Source organism: Siphateles boraxobius, unplaced genomic scaffold, assembly GCF_051911475.1.
Source record: "Siphateles boraxobius isolate OS27281-9 unplaced genomic scaffold, OSU_SipBor_1 31, whole genome shotgun sequence".
NCBI lineage: Eukaryota > Metazoa > Chordata > Actinopteri > Cypriniformes > Leuciscidae > Siphateles > Siphateles boraxobius.
This window is the reverse complement of record NW_027508931.1, coordinates 920,871-942,232: the sequence shown is the minus strand read 5'-3', so window position 1 is coordinate 942,232 and position 21,362 is coordinate 920,871. Positions and strand designations below refer to the sequence as shown.

Below are 21,362 nucleotides of genomic sequence, written 5' to 3'. Positions count from 1 at the left end.
GGCTACTGGATTACACCACCGAGTGTCTTGTTTTTCTAAGACAAGCGTCTGTTTTTTAGACTCAACTTTTTGAACAAGATGCCTTGATCTGTGGCCGTAGGGTTAGAAGGGACCTTGCTTTTTAATATAACGAACTTGCTTTTTACTGTAAACTTTACTGAGCATGTCATAAAATTAGCATTTTCAATGAAAAAGAAAAACAAACATATGATAATAATATAATTTTTTTGGGGGAAAAAAACTTTTCAAAACTAATGTAATGCTTATGTTTGAGTCATGAACAATGTTTAAACGAGTTTCAGTTGTTAAATAATATTTCAAAGTGTTTAAATTCATTTTTTGACTGTTTTTATGCCAGGCGGTACAACCAAATATGGATATATATATATATATATATATATATATTATAACATTATCACGTTTACTGTTATTACCTTGTCAATTAACAATAAACGAGCCATGTTTGCAGGTTGTGCCACTCTGACATTTGAGAATATAAAAAAGTTTTTAAATGATCTCAACATTAAAACTACTGATATTTATAAAACGTGTTAATATGAAAGAATTAAAACCTAGAATGATGCCATAGTATTTAGTTTTCAACTTTGTATTATTAAGACACCATTTTAACATTTTGGGGGTAACATTTAAGATAACAAAACATACAATAATATGTATGTATTTAAATGTACTAAAAAGGAATTCAAACTAAATTGGTTATAAATAATAAAGTGATATGTGTCATGAATTTATCAAATTATTTTAAAACAAAATAATGTACTTGGACACAAAAATATACACGTCATGTTATGGACCCTAACACAGAAAAGATCAGTAGGCTACACTTTATATGAATTAAGTCAAGTCAATAAAGTAAAATTACTGCAGAGACCAAGTATTTGGGATAAGGATTACATGAAGTCTGTTACATAAATAGCTGAGAGTGACAGAATTATATGCCTGAATCTAGTAGTTGAATGAATTTATTATCATCACCATAAATTTGAATAAATGACAAACCACCGAGTCACTGGTTCGAGATTGTTTAATTTCGAAATGGTGTACTTTCATAAAAATCAAGTAGCCATATACATAAAAACTACAAATCCTAGCCTTTGTTTTACAGCCCCAGTTGAATTAGGTATGGGTCATGTAGTTGACGGCACTTCCCTCATGTCAGCCGCGTGCACTGCGCAGGCTTTGTGTTCGACTACAGTACCCACACGTCACTGACGAGCGAGCGGCTGTTATCCGGGGACATCTCTCTCCCCGCTACTGTGTGTGTTTCTCCTTAGTCTAGCGCTGTCTCCTTTTTAGCGGATTGGCACAACAGGGTAGGATTACTAGAAGGAATACAAAAACATTAGCAAAAATGGCAGAGCTTGGAGCGGGGAGCCTGCTAACAGGAGATCCTGCTTTTAATTATCAAGAGCATGAGCTAAGCGAGCGTTTGAAGCGGCTGTACCCGGCCGTGAATGAGGAAGAGACCCCCTTACCCCGATCTTGGAGCCCCAAGGATAAGTACAGCTACATCGGGCTCTCACAGAATAATCTGCGGGTGCATTACAAAGGTATACAGATGTGACACATGCTCCTGAACTGTCAACCCATAGGCCTTGACAATCCCGTCTGGTTCGCTGCACTCGAGTATATGCAATCTCCCCGATCTAGTTTGAGCGGTGTTTTTCCGTCCCCTTCTGCTTTGTTGCATAGTAGGTAAGAGGAATGTCCAAATGGGTTGACATTTAGCAAACCGTCATGTCAGAATTCGGCTAGCGAGAGTAGCTTGGGGCATAAGCACGACTGGAGAGTCTAGCTTTTTGGACACCTAAGTTACCTTTTACCTATTGCCATGTCAACAACATCAAGTGTTATTGGTTTGCCAAGCTTATGGTTTGAACTCCCTTTCGGTGAATTAGTCGATGCTGGGGCTAGCTAGCCACGGCAGGGCAATAAGGGCAGCTAAGCAGCTACACCATTGCAATGAAGTGCAAATGCTTGTTTAGTTTACTCCGCATTGCATAAGTGTATTTGTTATCCGCTATTGGGTGATTTATATAAGGACGCGCGGCCCGTTCACAACGAAACAAATAGCTGAAAATGTTTTTTTTATTTTGTTGTTGTTGTGGTTATCTGATATATTTGACGCACGAACATGTGCGCATTTGTATTGACGAACATAAAATTGATTCGAATCCGCCATAATAATGAATTCGAATTCCACAACACTAGCTGTTTAAACTGTTGTGGCTTTTCGAATGACCCAGTCGCCTCAGGGGGGACTGTGAATTTACCCAGTGCAGATGTACTTTTTTGTTTACATGCGTCGAGTAAATATGTAATAAAGCAGTCTATTTTGAGAACTATCAGTCTACCTAGAGCGCAATCTATAGGCTTTCAATGGTTTTGGCAAGCTGTTTTAAAAATATTTTTTCAGGCCAACTAGTTTCTATTTTTGTAGAACCTATCATTTGATTACTGCTGAATAATGCTCTCAATTTCACGAGTTAGACATTTGACATACATTAAACTAGTCGTCATTCCGGTAGTGACTAGCATCTATTCAGTTAGTCCCTAGAACTTATTATTTATTAGTACTCCTTTGCCTTTAGTCACTGTCCCAATAGTGCCAGGTAACTTTCATTGTTGCTGTTAACAAATTGCAAATTTTTGCCATTGAATTCTTTGGGATTCTGTAGCTTACATATCAGCTAGCCCTATTCATTTCAAACTGGAGTTGTGTCAAGTCACCTTAATTTATATAGGTCTAGCGCTTTTAACAATATGGATTATTTCAAAGCAGCTTTACAATGGTAATAGGAAATTAAAGTAACAGAGATTGTTTTGGCTTACAGCAGCTCTAAAATAAAGGTATTGTCAAGCTAAAGTTAGTTTTGATTGATTCACTTCCGTTGCAAAGATCATTAGTTATTAACTTAGGCGCCGCTTACACACGACACCATTCTAACAGACAATTCACACAACACTCATTCGCACAACAACAGTGCCTTTTAATCGCCAGACGAGGAGGCAAGGGAGGCAGAGCCTCCTCAAAAAATTGGATGAGAAAATAACCCATATTACAAAAAACCCAAAAAACCATGCAACAAATATTACAAAATGTGACATTAATAAAAAGTTTATAAATCACGTTTTTCTAAAGTAACAGTGTTCAACAGCGAAACCAGGGGGAGTATACTCAGCAGGGAGGCAATGACTCCCCTGACCCCATTGACTTTTAACAGACCCCCCAAAGCATACAGTGGGTTTTGTGAGGTGTAATTGAGAATGAACGAGGGAAAGTCTCTTGAGAGGCCTCCATCCTGCATTCGCGCTATTATTAGATATTATTGGGCATGGTTTGATATGATTGGTTCGTGCAATAAATCCTGCCTCTTGTTTTCGTGCGCCTTCACAAATCAATCTGAATGAACAAAATTATGGCGTTAAAGGGATAGTTCACCCAAAAATGAAGATTCTGTCAGTATTTACTCACCCTCATGTCGTTCCAACCCCGTAAGACTTTCATTCATCTTCGGAACACAAATTAAGATATTTTTGATTAAATCTGAGAGCTGGATCACTCCTCCATAGGCTTCTAAGGGATTGAAACTTGCCAGCCAAAACTTATTAAAGACATTATTAAAATAGTCCAAGTGACTACTGTGGCTCAATCTTTAGTTTATCAAGTGACGAGAATACTTTTTGTGCGCAAAAAAAAATAAAAAATAACGACTTTAGATTTAAGATTGAGCCACGGTAGTCACTTGGACTATTTTAACGATGTCTTTAATAACTTATCGAGGCCGGCTAGTTTCAATCCCTTAGAAGCCTATGGAGGATTTATACCGCTCTCAGATTTAATCAAAAATATCTTAATTTGTGTTCCGAAGATGAACGAAAGTCTTACGGTTTTGTAACAACATGAGGGTGAGTAATTACTGACAGAATTTTCATTTTTCGGTGAACTATCCCTTTGATTGGGAAAACTAAATAAAAAGGAAATAAATAACTCAGCCACTTAGATATCACCAATTTATGTCATGCCAAAATCAAACTTGAAATGGCCTGAAAACATGATGAATATGTTTTTTATTTTTAGGGCGCAATCAGCTTGGTGAATTTAAAGGTACATCATGTCTATGACAGTGTTTACTAACCTTGATGACTGATAAAAATAAAATTGACTATTAAAAAGAACAGTGGAACATTAGTTCACTAATCAAATATATTGTATAAATTGTTTCTGCAGTTAGTTATTATTTTGGAATAAATGTAAAAATGTAAATGTAAAAAAAAATGGTTTTAATAAAAAGAACATTAATTATATTGTATAGTTAATGAATACAAAATAGAATTGTATTTGTTTTTTCTTTTTCCTATGATGTATTGTTTATTCAATCAGGAAAATGTGTCAACATTAAGAGTTACTGATAAAGTCAATTAAGTCAAACAAACTGGGACATGAATTTACATTTGATTTATTAAAAAAAAGCGTCAGGACTTTTTCTCCTCATTTGAGAACACCACTGCATGCCATTGAGCTGTATGTACTGTTTGTAGCTGGTGTACAGTTTACTAGTAACAATGTGTTATGTACTATTATTACTTATTATTTAGTTAGCCTAGTTTAGTTGTAACAATTTAGTTGCTAGTATACTTTTTTTCTTATGCTAATTGAATAGACACATGCATTTACTAAACATAAGTGTGCATTACAAATACTTTTGCTCCTGTAAACTTTTTACACTTTTGTTTTTTTTCCGCTAGAATGATTTCTAATTCACAATAAAGTAGCTACCTTGACTTGTCATTTAAATTGACATTTAAAAATCAGTTTAAAACAGTGAGATTCTGTCTTAATAACAATGAGCTCTTTTGTTGTAGCATCTATGTGAATTATTAGGTTTATAAAAAGGCTGTATTGTGTTGTCAGTTGTCTGACAGATTACTGAAATGTTACCAACATGTACCCTGGTTATTTTTAGTTTAGGCACAAATGCTGTTTTAATGCACCTAATTCTGATTATGTCTGTGGGCCTGTTGTCCAATACTTTACCACTTGAAGGTCACTTTTGTGTAGACTATAGCTTTTCATTTTCTTACATGACGTGTGTTATATTTACAGCTGTCAAACAGACAGTATGTTTGTGAAATGCCCAGGCCCAGTGGGAAGTTTATCCTTAAAGTTTAGTTCATCCCCTTTGACCCAGCAATGAACAACACTGCATTATTTTGGTAATGTACACTGCTTTGTGTCTGTGGAAAATTGTACCTCATTGGCCACTATCCTCCTTCAGGGATACGTTTACTACTTCATATGGTGGCTGATGTTTGCTGAGTGTTTGGTTTTTAAGAGTCATGATATTAATACACTGATATTGATTTCCTTCCTCTTTGTTAAGGATCTTTGTGGGTTTTTTTGTTTCTGTCAGCCTGACTGTCAGTTTAACCTCAAAGCAGGATTGCTGTGATTATTAGATTTGGATAAAACAAAGGCTTGTTACTATAATCTGTTTTTTTTTTAAATAAGCCATTATATACGTCTTGTAGCAATATATTTAAATATATATTTAAACCAGCTCCACTTAATAGATAATTTAACCTGCAGTCTATTAACCTTCAGTGCTATTTTGGCCAGTGTACCAGATTCTGTTTCTGTCGACTGAATTTTAGGTAATATCTCTGAATCATGTTCTCATCAAGTAAAGACAATAGATATGTGCTGTCAAATATTTTGATGCAAATCTATGCAATATTGTGCTTTTATATGATATAAAATTATGTGTCTCTTCCTCTTTATTTAGGATGCATGTAAAAAAAGAAAATAAATCAGTCTGTGCATGATGAAACAAGCGGAAAAGACATGAGAGGCACATTCTCTATCTTTGTTTGCAATGTGGACCTCATTTTACACATCGTCTCTCTGACAAGGACATGAGCCCCATTACCCCATGTAGATGCAGATTTTGCAGTGCACTGTTTTCACACCACCTCCTGTGAAAAGATTAAGGCAAGATGAATAGATAGAAATATAACTTAAGCCTAGATTGTTTCCGTGTGGTTCGGTGGACTGCTATCCATTTCCTGTGAGCATGCTGTTGGACTTTAAGCTCATTGTAATGTTTGCCTATAGAGGGGTTTTGCCTGTCTGATGAGCCAATCATGCATGTTTAGTCAGTGCGGTGACATCATCAGATTGTGTTCATTTCCCCTAGTGTCCCTGTGAAGCTGTGAAACCCTGTTTGCTAACCCTAGCACAACACTTACAATCTTCTCTCCCTGTGTCTTTGTTCTCTCATATTGTAGGTTTTTTGTTTTTTTACCTGCTTCGCTGATGTTATTATGGATGCCAGCTGTAGCCTTGTACAACTCCCACATTTCCCTTAGATGTTTTATCAGAGAGACCCTATAAAAAAGGAGCTTTACCAGATCGCAGTGTAATTCTGTGATGATGATTGATTTTTTTTTATATGAGTTTATGAGTATGTCATTCAACCAACAATTAATATACATCTTTTTTCTTAGTCATATTTTTCTTAGTCATACTTCTCTCCATATAAAAAAATATATATATATTTTGTAAAAAAAATAAAAAATATTCATATTATTTTCCTCCCATCATGAGTTTCAAGTAAAGGAAATTATAATCATCCTAGTCTCAGCATCAGACGTGACGGCCACAGACTGCTGGCTGAATATCCGATGCGTTAGACACACAAAATGAGAAATATTTTGGGAGTTTTGTTAGGGTTGTGCCATATCATACCGTCCACGATAACACCGGTATACATTTTTACATGATAAAAAAAAAGTGTCATATCGCGATATCAATTATATAGCGACGCGATGACGTATGGCGCATTTACGTTGCCTAGAGCGCACAACAACACCACCTGTCTGCGCGTGAGAGCAGCATGTCAGCCTCCGATGAGGACGATTTAGTACCTAAAAAGGGCACTACTTCAATAGTATTTTAATAATTCCCACAATTGTCATTTGCACAATCGGGCTAGCATTGCATTGTAACTAAAGTTGATCATTTTCTCTTCTTTTTAAGTCTTACCAGTTTAAACTCGTATTATTTAAACTTGCTGAGCGTTCTTAAATTAATAATTTATTTGATGCATGTTGGTCTGTTATCGTATAGGGACAAAGACATTTTCATGGCCCTAAATATGACGCGGAAAAAACCAAACTGTGATTGGTTGCTTTACATGTCGGTCAGACGTCCTCTTGGGCGGTCCTTGGTCAATGAAAGCTGCACTGGAGTGGCTATGCAAGACTAGAATCAGCCTGATGCATTGTGACATTATTTTCATGACAATTTAAAGTTGCGATGAAACGGACAGAGCGAGAGACCTTTTCTTCAATATTTGTGACGTACATTTGAATAAACTGATTTTGTGGAAAAAATTAAAAATGTAGGGCGGGTACTTGATTCAATTGATTGTTGATTGGATGGAGCCACATCGGCTGAATGTGAGCTTGCAGTTGATTGTTAGAAAGGGTTGAGTTTAAGCAGACAAAATGTTTGGAGAATTTCACCGTATGTCATCAGAGAGAAGTCTGTCATTTTGCCGGAATATCTAGTTATGATATTTTGCTTAGAAATTACAAGCTGAAATAAATTGCCACAGGTGAATGATTCGCAAGATCATTTAGAAGATTGGTGAATTTCCATTTCATGCTGACTTTAAGCACGTATTCCCTCAAATTATCATTACTGTAAAGTAAGAATGGCCCTGTTTACACCTGGTATTAATTAGGGCTGTCACTTTTGTGAAAAAATCCTGTTCGATTTTTGAGACATAAGTGTTCACTGAATCGATTGTAAAATCGATTTTCCATGCCTAAAGACTTTTCCATTTCCAACACCAAATATAGGCAAATCCACAGACAACTAACAGGCATTAGGACGAACGTTAAGAGGGCGCTTGAGACGCGCACAAGTCAGCAATATTTCTGATGATTTATTGGCATGAAGTTTCGTGCACAATGGAGGAGTGCAACATTCAAGGATTGAAATTAACACCCACCAAATTCGGATAAAAATGAACTTTGGCGGGTAATGCTGTCATATCACCAGCCAATTTGGCGTGTTTCTATGTTTACTCACTTTGCTGGTGAAGTTCGTGTAAGCCAAATCTGCGTGGATTTAGCACAAATACGCAACTCGTGAGTCCTCATGATATATTAAATACAGCGTATTGCGCAGAATCTGCGCATTTCTAGCTTACTTGAACACACACATCACTAAGCAACAAATAACTTGTTCACTTGCACTGAAGTAATAGCAAATATTAAAAAGCATTTGCTTAACAGAAAAGGCATTATTATTTTCCAACATCCTACATGTTCTGTGTACTGTATTGATCTGTCCACCTAAAACACATTTTCGGTAAAAAAAAAAAAAAGGCAGTTAAAATCAATTCCCTATTTTCGTTTTCGAAACTTGTGTTGGTTGGTCCGATCGATTGTGAAATTGATTTTCGAACTTAAAGTGACAGCCCTAGTATTAATATGCATTTTGGTCGATCGGATCACAGATTTGACCGGATTGCTTTTGTAGTGTAAACGTTAGTGTGGTCGAATGCGTTCGAACAGCCACAAAAGACCGCCTACGTCTACTCTCTGCCAAATGGGATTTAAACTTTGTTAGCTGAAGATCCAAGTTTAAACTTGAAGATGAAAAACATACCAAGCACTAGGCCTAGTGGTCAACCGATAATGTTTTTTTTGATTGCCGATACCTTAGAGACCAGGGTGGCCGATATAAAGCCGATATTTTTATATATAGGCTATATACTTTATATTTATTATAATCAATATTTAAAGTAACACTATGTAGTTTTTCAACCTTCATAATATATTTCCAAGACCCTTGTGATTGTACATCGACTTACAATAGGTTAAATGACACGTCTGCCATAGCCTGACGTGGTCTGTGTCGCTTTTACTGGCACTATGTAACTTCGGGTAGTAACCAGAGCATAAAAAGAACTACAAAATTCGACTGCTTTACGACATACATATTTTTTCTTCGTTTGTGATGTCTTTCAAAAAATCATGCATCATACTCTACCTTGTCTGTGGCCATTGTTGATTCCAAAGCCGGTGCTGGATAAACAGTGAGCGTGCGCGTGCGACAGTAGGCTAAATTATTTACCACAGCGGTAATGGACAATTCCGCTTCCAACCTGTAGGGCGACCGCAGAGGAAAAGTTCCTTGGTGTTGCTTTAATAAATTATACATAAATTATTAAACGTCCAAATTAAAATAAACATGCTTATACTTTAGAATGCAACTTCTTGAATCTGCAATCATATTACAGTATTTTTCACAAAGTAATTGTTTAAAAATGTATGAATAAAAAGGAAGTAACACTGTAACAGGGCACTCAGTAATCTGGTAATTTCGTGTGCACTGGTAATCATATTTTTTCAAACAAAGACAAGGTAACGCTAATTTAATCGGCCATGGAGATATATCAGTCGACCACTGCCAAGCACAATGCTCCCTCACCATTCCTGATTTCTAACACACACTCACAGTGTTCAGCGTGGTCTTGCGGCTATCAGAACAAAAACATAAACTGCTGCTCTCCATATGTTTTTCTGTCGTCTCCGGTCGCATTCATATGTAAATTGTGTGAGCTTATTCCATACATTTATCCACCCATAGACCCTCCCCTCACAGAAATCAGGACAGAAGTGGTAAAAATTGATGAATTAAAACAGGAATGTGTCTCTCTCATCTTCTTGTTACGATCCACCAAAATCTTAATACTAAGTGTAAACAGGGCCATTAATGTAAGTCAGTAATGAAATGTTATGTTAAATTGACAAGAATTAAATTTGTCTCAACAAATACTACAATTGTGCATACTGTACTTCAAAAATGTTTTTTTTCAACATAATTACAGACATCCCACCCTGCAAAAACTACGACGATGCATTATATTATATTGCATTGTATTCATATTTACTTGTAAGCCTGGTTCATTCAACAGTATTCATGCGGCGAAAGTGACAGTTATGTAGGGTGTAGCGAAATAAGAGGGGAGGGTGTTGACGAAATCCGAACACAAGTGGTCACAGGAGACGCATCTGAAACGCATGAAAATACAGGTGTAAATGGTAATGCGTCTTGGCTGGCCACTTGTGATCATCGAAAATGCTTCTTAATACCAAGTGGAAACAAGGCTTCTCTCTCACTCGATTTCTGGAATATTTTATTGGACATGCATATCATTGTGTTATTAAGTAGAATAAGTGTAAGATCACGCATGTAAACTCACAGTTTTTGTGGGATACACCCTTGTGTCATGACTGGAAATTATTTGGTTATGTGTCCTAAAGGTAATAAAGCGCAGATGCAGAACATACAATAAAAAAAAGATAAGTCCTACACTGGATTAGAGCAGCGCTTTAAGATGCACCAGGCCTATGATTATGCACTGCAGAGGAGGACTCTGTATGAAAGCTGTTTGTGTTTTGTGCATGAAACATGTTTGGCAAAGAAATAGAGGGAGGGACAGACAGACAAGCAGCTAAAGAAGGAGAGAATCACCCAAGGTCCTCTCGCTGTTCTGTGCTCCCAGAATGGTGTGGTCATGGCATGATGTATAAATAGATTGAGCGTGTGAGCACGGGGCGGGCAGGAGCGTGCACACGTATGTGCATTTGTAGTGTGTGTGTGTGTTGAAAGAGAGAGTCAGGGATTTGCACATAGAGGGTCGTCTGCCTTTACTCTGGTTGAGTGAGCCACTAATATAAATAGAGTTTGTGTGTTCTTGATTATGAATGCTTGTCTGGGTTTGGCAGACAAACCTATTGTGGCTTGATAGCAGAACTTGGGGTGCTAAAAATAAAAGTGATTAATATTATTACAGTTATAAGATGTTGTTGAGTCATAAATAAATACTTAGTACATATTTTTTACGCACTTGTGCTTCAAACCACCACATACAGTAGCACCTAGACATGGTGTTCTGGAATCAAACTGCAGATGTGGGTTAAGTTACAGGTCTGGGGCACATAAACACAAAGATACGTCCATATACGTTCACACGGAGAAGCTAAACATGAGACTCTTGGAGTGCTGTGAGGTTTGAGTAAATGATTTGCTCAGGAGGCAAGCCTGGCCCTGCAGAATCCAATACTGAGTGTCTATTAATGCTGGGAGGAGGTGTTAGCAACCTGCAGGAAAATGGATTAGGAGATTGGAGCACATTGCTATGGTACATGGAGGCTTAGACGGCAATGACACTCACTTCTCACAATTGAAATGAATGAGCAGAAATGTTGAAGTCAGAGTGTTTTAGATGTTAACTCAAAAGACTACTTGAATAATTTGACCTTTTGAGTGAAACAGGATGAGAGTTGATTTAGGCTATGCATGCATCAGAAATAACTTGGTCTTATGAAAATGGGCTTACCCAATCAGAATGGACCAGTGCACTTTGCAGTTCAAGGGGAGGAGCTCCAAGTAGAGGAGGAAAGTTGTTTCAGTGTGTCAAGTTGTTACATTTTGACAAAAGATCAAAAACATTCCCTTTTGAATTAATCACTGATTAATTACATCAACACTTTAGTCTCTTAAAGTAAACTGGGTAATTTTTTTCATGTTTACTTTTTATAATTTCTAGTAATTTTTGAAGGTGCATTGTTTAATTTCTGGACTACTAACAGCACCAAAAGAGAAAGAATGATTCCCTCTAAACAGGTTTTCCAAACACACTCCATCTACAAACAAACTGTAGGTAGGGAATGTGCTCACAAACAGATAACCTAGTCCCACCACAAACTTGTGTCATTGGTTGAGCCAAAAGTTGACATGTTGGACCATTCAAACAAACAAAGCAATGTTTTTGCCACACTGTTTGCACTCTTTGGGAATACAACCTCAGCTTAAATATAGATGTCTCTGCATATCAAATCGGGATAGGAGAGTATTTTAACATTTGAAAATAATTAGTTCACCCAAACCATTCTGTCATTATTTTCTCACCCTCATGTCATTCCCCAGCCAACATTTCATGGTGGGGCCAATGTACGCAATGTACAATCAAATGGGATTGAGCATGGGCCCACGGGTTCCATGTCTGCCCTATCTAAATTAGCCCCATACTTGGGCTAATTAGGTTCCATGTCGGCCCTGTATGTATTAGCACCAGTATCTAATTCATACGACATGGAACCCATGAACAAACCCATTTAGGGCCCTTACAATGGTTTATTTAAATACCTTAAGCGCAATGTGCCTACATTGGACCCACTATGAAAATTTGTTTGATTTTCCTTCTTTGAACCACAAAAGAAGATATTTTATTTATGTTAGTAACCAAACAGTTTTGGTGACCAATGATTCCGCGTAGACAATTCTCAAAATATGTTCTTTTAATGTTCCACAGCAGAAAAAATGTTATACAGTGATTGTCTAGTGAACTGCGAAAATGACAGCTGCAATGAAGCCCTGTATTTCATTTTGGATGGGCTGTTGGCATAAGATATATTTATGCATTTGAAAACAACTGGAGAGTGTCTGTTGTCATCAACCATCGTGACCTATCTCTAGCTGAAAACCCTTGTCCTCTTAAAAACTTTTTTGAACTTTGTTGTCATTTATGTGGACGGTCATCTATATCAGAGGGTGCTTTTGGTCAGTGACTCATTTCCCTCAATGTTTCCGTCTTGCTTTAGGCCACGGAAAAAACCACAAGGATGCAGCGTCTGTTCGGGCCACCCATCCCATCCCCGCTGCTTGTGGCATCTACTACTTTGAGGTGAAGATCGTAAGCAAAGGAAGAGATGGGTAAGTGCAAATAGCTTCTGGTTGAATAAAGACAATATTACCTTACGTATAAGGTCAAATTAATAAGTAATATTTAATATTCAGAACTATTTCGAGATCGCCTTATAAATTTGTGGCACTGATCATGTGACTCTTTGTACAGATGTTCAGTTGTTCTTTTCTTCCACTGAAGCCCAAGATCCACTTTAGATCATTCTCAAATCATAATGAAGAACATGATCATCAGGTTTTACTCAAACTTATGGTTGCTCATTAAAGCAAAATTATGAACCAAATACTAAGATATTCTGAAATTAATGAAAAGGTGTTTTGACAGTCTCAGAATGATAAATGATGTGAAACCATGTGTCATGCTTGAGTCAGTAGTTGGTGTTTGTCATGCCTTCGGTTTGAGGATATCATTGTCCAAAAATAAATGGAAAAGGGTCCCACCCTTTCCTGTGACCACTTTGCAATGTGATTACTAAATATATTCCAGCAGGATTGCTCCTGTTCTACTATGTCTAACTGCAACTTACAGGTTGTGACTAAAAAGTGTCGAGTCATCCCTTAGTCACTGTGATCCCAGGCTGTGGAAATCTTTTCCCAGACTCACTTAGCACTTTTTAATATAGCACTTGTGGGAAGGGGCTCTTCAATCTAATCACCATTCATTTTATAATATTATTTACAATATTATTTTATTATTCAATATTATTTAAATGCTTGATTCTTCTTGTATTTTGTTTTTAAAGTATTGTCACATCTACTGTTATACAGCAAATGTCATAAGCGAAATCCAGCCATTTTTCAACAGGTTCAGGTTGGTCATGTATTCACCATGTTGACCAACAGAAAGCTTTTGTTTCGAAAGTGACTTCTGTTAGAGATGTGCTTTATACATTCTACACTATTGAAAATAGACAATGGACATTTTGCCGTCAAAATTTTACTAATGTAACCATATCTTTACTCTGCCAATTCTTTTCCTTAAATGCAATGTAAGTCGCTTTATATAAATGCATCTACCAAATGTATAAATGCCACTTTTATTTTCTGGTGTCTCATTTATTTATGCAGAGCAAATAATTCTGACCTTTTTTGTTTAATTCTAGACCTTTAAAATTAACTGTCACTAAACCCATTTGAATAGTAACTTTTTTTAGGAGCATAATATATGGTTTAAATACAGTTTCAGAGATTTCAGTGACAGTGTCCTTATTTTTTAGTAAAGCTAACATTTGTCCTCTCTCATTGGTTGTTTCCAGGTACATGGGAATTGGACTGTCTGCCCAGGGGGTAAACATGAACAGACTGCCTGGTGAGTTTGTGAGTGTTTGTGCTTGTATGTACACTAAAGGGATGATGTAGTCACCATGGGTATCTCATTGTCACGTTATGAGATTTTATTTCACAATAAAGATACCTTACGATAATAACACGATATGGTTATTTTGTATTATTTTATCTCATTTCTGTTAGAGATTTATCGATTGATCGGCTGGTGACCGGAATTGGCTGATTTTCACGTGATCGGGCATGATCGGCGACCGGCCGGTCAGTCTGACATATTCCGTTTAGGAAACCTCGTGAATTACGGCCGTTTCACACCGCAAGCGTGAGCATAGGCCTGTCGCGATAGTCGATAAATCGGTTAATCGCACGATAAAAAAAAAATGACCTCGATAATTTTTCCGGCCGCGATAATTTCATTTGCATACTTGTTTGTTATCCGCGACTGAATGACAACTCTCGTTTCCTTAGCGTAGGAGAAGTGAACCCTCTTGTCAGTTGCATTGTCTTTTGTGTGGGGAGGCGGCGCTTGTCAGTCACATGGACTTTGTGTGGGAAGGCGGGAGTGCTTGAGGCGACTGCCGAGAAGAGCGAAAAGACGAGACGCAAGTTGTGACATGGAATTGGTTTCAAAGCCAAACGCGACAGCTGCAGTGTGGGAGCACTTCGGATTCAAACCGAATGACCGTCAAACCACTTAACCTGAGCGAGCCGGTATGTCGCATTTGTTGTAAAACAGTATCGACTAAAACCGGTAACAAAAATACATGTGCATTTGTGCTACAAGCACCAGCTCTGAGAGAATGTTTAGCACAGCTGGCAACATTGCTATTTCTGAGAGATTCTGCATTAAGCCACACAAAGTCAACATGTTGGTATTTCTTGCACTGAATCTGCCATAAAATCTCTATCTCTCTCTCTCATCATTGGTGTACTGTACATAGACTGCAATTCACTTTTTTTGCTGGCGAAATTATTTTGCAAAAGTTTTTTGCAAATGGCTTGAGGCTTTTTTGTTTGTTTGTTTTCAAAGGTCCTAACAGGCAGTTTTGCCTGTTATGGAATGCATGTTGAGCCTATTGTTTATTATTTTTTGAAGTGCAATTTTGTTTACATCCATTTTATTTATTGTTTTTGGTATTATTCAAGTGCATTTTTTGTTAACAGAGACTGAGAGTCCATTGCTTTTATTGGTTTTGGTTGTTTTGTTCATTGTTATTGTGGATATTTAAAATGTTTTTTAATGCACTGCCATTTTCAGTGTTAAATAGTCTTTGGAAATAAACGTTTATTGAATTTTGAAAGGTGTATGTGCATTATTATGCCATTATCATTATTCTAGATGAAAATGGTCTCAGATCGACAATATTATCGTTTATCGCGATAATTTCTTGGACAATTTATCGTCCAGCAAAATTTGTTATCGTGACAGGCCTACGTGAGCAGCGCAGGGTTTTATTTTCCCGCCGTGTATGTTAATCAATGAGTGCGCTCACACCGGGAGCAGGAGCTGCGCGTGAGCGTCAAGCAGGAGCGTCGCGTGAGCAGCAGTGAAGCGGGGGTTTCAGCGCAGAGTCTATTTTTGCTGCGCTGCGCTGTTCGCGCTCAATTTAAGTGAAAGCACACTATTGATTGGCAAAATAAATATAATTTCAGAATTTGCATGTCTGGTGTGTTTTAACAAGAACTGGAGTTGGCTATGTCAGAAAAGAAAATGAAGACTCAAAAATATTTATATAGAATTTACCCATTTAAACTTGTCAGTACCCGACCACCAATGGTGAGAGGACCCTCTTGGAATTGCTCTGTTTTTTTTATTTTTATTGTTTCCCAATCGTTTCCCTGCACTTGCTCCACTTGTCCGAGCTTAGTGCTTGTTTAACCTGGCTGGACATGTGGCAGATGAGAGAAGAACTGTTTGTGAAATAAAACTTGCCATTGATGGACAAGTGATTGCAATAGGCCTGTGTGTGTGTGTGTGTGTGTGTGTGTGTGTGTGTGTGTGTGTGTGTGTGTGTGTGTGTGTGTGTGTGTGTGTGTGTGTGTGTGTGTGTGTGTGTGTGTGTGTGTGTGTGTGTGTGTGTGTGTGTGTGTGTGTGTGTGTGTGTGTGTGTGTGTGTGTGTGTGTGTGTGTGTTTTGAGAAATATCTTTATTCTGCAAGGCTATATTTATTTTATTTTTATTTGTTATTTATACAGTTTATACTGTTTTCATACAGAAGTTTAGTTTGCTAAATATATCACATTTTTTTAGTTGGATATTGGATGTAAAAAGAAAGAAATGGTTCTTCCATAACACTGCACTTTAGATGTGTGTGAATTACCTACACCAGGAGTAATTTATATAGTTCTATTTTATAGTGATTATCTGTTCAAAAAATGTTCTATGTTCTATGCAAAAATGTTCACGCACTGCTGATGTAGTTAACATTAACATTTTAAGAACAAAGGATAATTTGCACGGTTTGACATATAATAAGCGATCGTTAGATTTGATAAGCGATCTGCAATGCTTTTTTTCCCTTAGTTGGTCAGAACAAAAGTGGATGTCACTTACTTGTTCAGATTACATTTTCCGGTGAAAATTCTTATGTTGGTCATAATTACAAAAAGTAGAATCTGTGATTCCAAATGACAATATCCACACTAGCGCGGTGACTGACAGCCGCAAATTCTCATCAAAACATTGGATTCATCCGCGCTGTGCCGTGCCACAACCCACATAAAGTTGATAATTCCGCAAATAACTGCAATTGCAGATTTCAAACAGGGATGGCGATAAAGAGGAAAAACTACGGAATAGAATAGAATTAGAAACCATAGAATTAGTACAGAAATTAAATAATAGAATGTAAAAATAAAATATTTCATAGTCTTCACTGTATGAATTAAATTTAAATGTATTCTTATTAAAGCTAAAAATAAGTTATTCAGTCAAGAAGAGTAAAATTCACATTAATGAGCAGCAGGTAGGTATATTAGGCTGCTGTCACTTTAAGACCAAACACACTTTATACTCTTTATACTGATACACATCCGGTTTACACCCAACTGTTTACTTTCACTTGAGACCTAACCGGCTGTGTTTACATGAATACTCCTCAAGTTGGGATTTTTGACATAATTGCGTTTGTGTTTGACTATTCAAGCGCCATAAGACTTGAAAGAGAACTGAATTCTCGATTGCATGCTGCATGTGATTACGCTAAGCGTCAGTCAGTTCTTTTTCACTACTTATTGTGCACTACTTATTTAACACTGACCACTTCCCAAATTCGCGATTGCTTTCTGAGAGAGGCAGCTTTCCTTGCGTGCACTTTGGCAGGGTGCCAGTCAGGCACGAGCATTGAGTTCCTTTTATTTATTACTCTTTTTAACATCAAGCATCCTCTTTATATACTCATTCATGTATTTCATCACTCTGAATTGTCAATAGTGTCATATATTTACATACAGCGATATACACGATATAGCAAAATCTCTAATGATAGACATTTTATGCCGTGGTAACTATATATATTGTCACACCGCCCAGCCCTGACCATGGGTCATGGTGAACTGTAGGTAACTGAAGAATGGGTGAGTCAGTCCATTTTTGTAGCTTTAAAAAATAAAACATAAATTGTGTTCATATCCTATTTTTAATTCTTTCAGAATATTGGAGAGAGAAAAGTTGGGAGGGACTTGATTTCATCCATCGAAAATGGTTGGATTGTGTTGAGTGGGTGTTACATACCAGAAATTGAACCATGCGATTGGATGGGAGGGTTTCGTTGAGCCAAAAAGTAAAGTTTGTTTATGTGGAAGAGCTTTGAAGATTAAAAGAGAAGTTATTACATTTTGATAAAGATTATGAACAGATTTTCTTCTTTGCACTAGCGTGCACTGATAAATCTTTTCATGAAAAGGCCAGTGCTGACATTACAATTCACTTTTGAGTATGGTCTTGTAGCTTCAGATCATTTGTCTTCTACTTTTTTTTGTCTTACACTTTTTTAATATCCTTTAGTCAGTCAGACTGTAATTCAGGCCATGAACATGCCTCAGCATGCCCTGAAAAACACTAGCTGTGAGAATGACCTTGCAAATGCAGAGAATCCAGGGTTTTTCTTTCTGTGCTCCTCAATCTCAGGAAATAACTTTGTAATGTTTTTTTTTTCCTCATGAGTCCTCAAAGGGAAGGAGAGGAGACCTAGATCTCATTATTGGTTTTCCTCAATGGATTTTACCTGCCACACAGAATGTTCTGAGATCACAAAGCCTTGTCACAATTATTCATTGCTAAAAGCTAAAGTTAATCAGAATTTTTTTTTTCATTCTGACAGAGCATCCATTCACACAGCGGAGGACATCAAGCTGCTACTGGACTAGTTTTAAATGACTAACTGCAGTGAAAAAAGACACCGTAACAAAATCCAGTTTGATGGAAAAATACAAATGAAACGTGCGCACATTATCATAATGCAGAATGTTATAAAGGAAATGTGACTGAATATAGTATGTGGAACATACTCCTCTACACAATATTTGGAATTTGAAAAATATGTAGGCTGCTTTATCCTATCATTTTCTACAAGCATATGATTTGATAATGTCAAGTTAAACTGACTAAATTGAAATGTAATTAGTAGTAAAACTGATTAAAATTAAATCAAAATTTGTTGCTAAATTAAAGACCTAATTGAGCAGGTGGAGTAAATAAGTTTTAGCTTCAGTTAAGCTGATACTAATGAAGATATAATGTGCTAGTAGACAATAATGAATTTAGCAATACATTTAGGAGTGTGAAGCACATCGTGCTTTTATAAACATAACAGTACATATTAGCTAGCTCTTTGATATATAAAGCAATACTTAGATGCTTATCCTACATGCTTGATGAAAGTTGTGAAAAAAAGTAAATGTACACTACTGTTCGAAAGTTCGGGGTCGGTAAGATTTTTTCAAATGTTCTTGAAAGAAGTCTCTTATGCTCAACAAGACTGCATTTATTTGTTAAAAATACAGTAAAATCAGCAATACTGTGAAATATTATTACAAATAAAAATACGTTTTCTATTTAAATTATATTTTATTATGTAATTCATTCCAATGATGGAAGAGCTGAATTTTCGGGAATTTTCTAAACAGTGTCACATGGTCCTTCAGAAATACTTCTAATATGCTGATTTGGGACTCAAGAAACATTTCTTATTATTGTCAAAGTTAAAAAATAGTATGCTGCTTAATGTTTTCTGGGGAAACCATAACACTTTTATTCAAAATTCTTTTATAAATAGAAAGATCAAAACTTTAGAACAATGGTGTATATTGTATAAGAAAAAAGGCTTGTATTTTGGGCACAGTTGGGGTAATCTCACCCTCTTGTGAGCCCTCTGACCAATCAAGTGACTTTGTCAATTGCTTGTTAGCTTTTCCACTGTGCCTGATGCCTTTGAAATGCTTTGGAGCAATCTAGCCAATTCGGCATGTGCGTGCTGACTACAAATTGTGTGTTCATTGACCTCTGTGCTCTCTGCTTAAACCACTCTTTGTCAGAGCGCTTTGGAATATAGTGGAAATATAGACAAACGCATGTAGGGTGGCCAATGTATTTTCTAGTTAGTTTGGATTCTACAGCCAACAGCAAGATATTATTTCTCTAGTTGTAGGTGCTTTATATATATATATATATATATATATATATATATATATATATATATATATATACATACATACACATGACACAAGCAAATTTATACGAATGTTTAAATGTGATCAAATGTCTGTAAGTTCTTTTTTATGCTCACTTCTAATATATCTAATATTTAAATAATTTTTCTCTCTCTTTAGTTCACTTGGTTTTTGCAAATAACTAAATATCCCATGATTCCAAAACACTTTAATCAAAGTCATGTGTGATATCCTATGAGAATGTATGGCGCATTGTATGTTTGCGTGTGTGGGTATGTGTGCAGTCTGAGCGTAATGGTTTTACACACCCCGCTGACCTCCGTGTCTCTGATCCCATTCTGGAGTTCTGCCCATTTCATTAGCATGAAGGGAACACTGAGCTCTGCTTTAGGAGTAATATCCCAGCCTGCATTGCTCTGCAGATTAATCTATTACCACACAACAAGCCCCCACCAGCCACTGCCTTACTTCCTCATTTTTTCATTCTTTTTGCATCTGTCTGTCATTCACAGAATGCACTTGTTTACTCCATTTCACGTAGTGACTATAAATACAATTGCTTACGCAACACCATTTTTATCATGTACTTATCATAATGGTGTGCCAATAGACCAAAACACGCATACAAGTTTTGATTCAGTTCAGCCCAGTCAGTGAGGTAGACGGACTCCTCCTCTTGGTGGCTTGAGGCAGTGCGAGCCGAGGCTTACTGAATTGTTCAAATGGTCTTGTTAAATTTACACACAGGCTTGTCCAGCTGCCCCTCGAACGAGCTTCAGTGTGGATGAAGCCTTTAAAGGACAATTTTGTTGTTATATCCAGTTTTTTAGAACAGCTGGGAAGATAACATTATCAGGCGGGAGTCAATAAGTGCATCAGTTCCTCAGAGGCAGGGGCTCAAATGTAAAAAAGGAGCATCTGCCTGTATACGGTCCTTCTCAAAAAATTAGCATATTGTGATAAAGTTCATTATTTTCCATAATGTAATGATACAAATTAAACTTTCATATATTTTAGATTCATTGCACACCAACTGAAATATTTCAGGTCTTTTATTGTTTTAATACTGATGATTTTGGCATACAGCTCATGAAAACCAAAAAACCAAAAAATTAGCATATCATGAAAAGGGTCTCTAAACGAGCTATTAACCTAATCATCTGAATCAACTAATTAACTCTAAACACCTGCAAAAGATTCCTGAGGCTTTTAAAAACTCCCAGCCTGTGTCATTACTCAAAACCGCAATCATGGGTAAGACTGCCGACCTGACTGCTGTCCAGAATGCCATCATTGACACCCTCAAGCAAGAGGGTAAGACACAGAAAGAAATTTCTGAACAAATAGGCTGTTCCCAGAGTGCTGTATCAAGGCACCTCAGTGGGAAGTCTGTGGGAAGGAAAAAGTGTGGCAAAAAACGCTGCACAACGAGAAGAGGTGACTGGACCCTGAGGAAGATTGTGGAGAAGTACCGATTCCAGACCTTGGGGGACCAGCGGAAGCAGTGGACTGAGTCTGGAGTAGAAACATCCAGAGCCACCGTGCACAGGCGTGTGCAGGAAATGGGCTACAGGTGCCGCATTCCCCAGGTCAAGCCACT

At 37.1% G+C, this 21,362-nt stretch overlaps 1 protein-coding gene across 2 annotated transcripts in view; it reads left to right on the top strand.

Annotated features, from left to right (window-relative positions):
- Positions 1-1,161: 1,161 nt before the first annotated feature.
- ranbp10 (RAN binding protein 10) overlaps positions 1,162-21,362 on the top strand; it is a 44,375-nt gene continuing 24,174 nt past the window's right edge. For both annotated transcript variants that reach the window (XM_077248784.1, XM_077248785.1), the window contains exons 1-3: positions 1,162-1,571; positions 12,706-12,817; positions 14,065-14,117. In XM_077248784.1, coding sequence (XP_077104899.1) covers positions 1,373-1,571; positions 12,706-12,817; positions 14,065-14,117 — 364 coding nt within the window. In that variant the 5' untranslated portion in view covers positions 1,162-1,372. The remainder of the gene's footprint in view (positions 1,572-12,705; positions 12,818-14,064; positions 14,118-21,362) is intronic.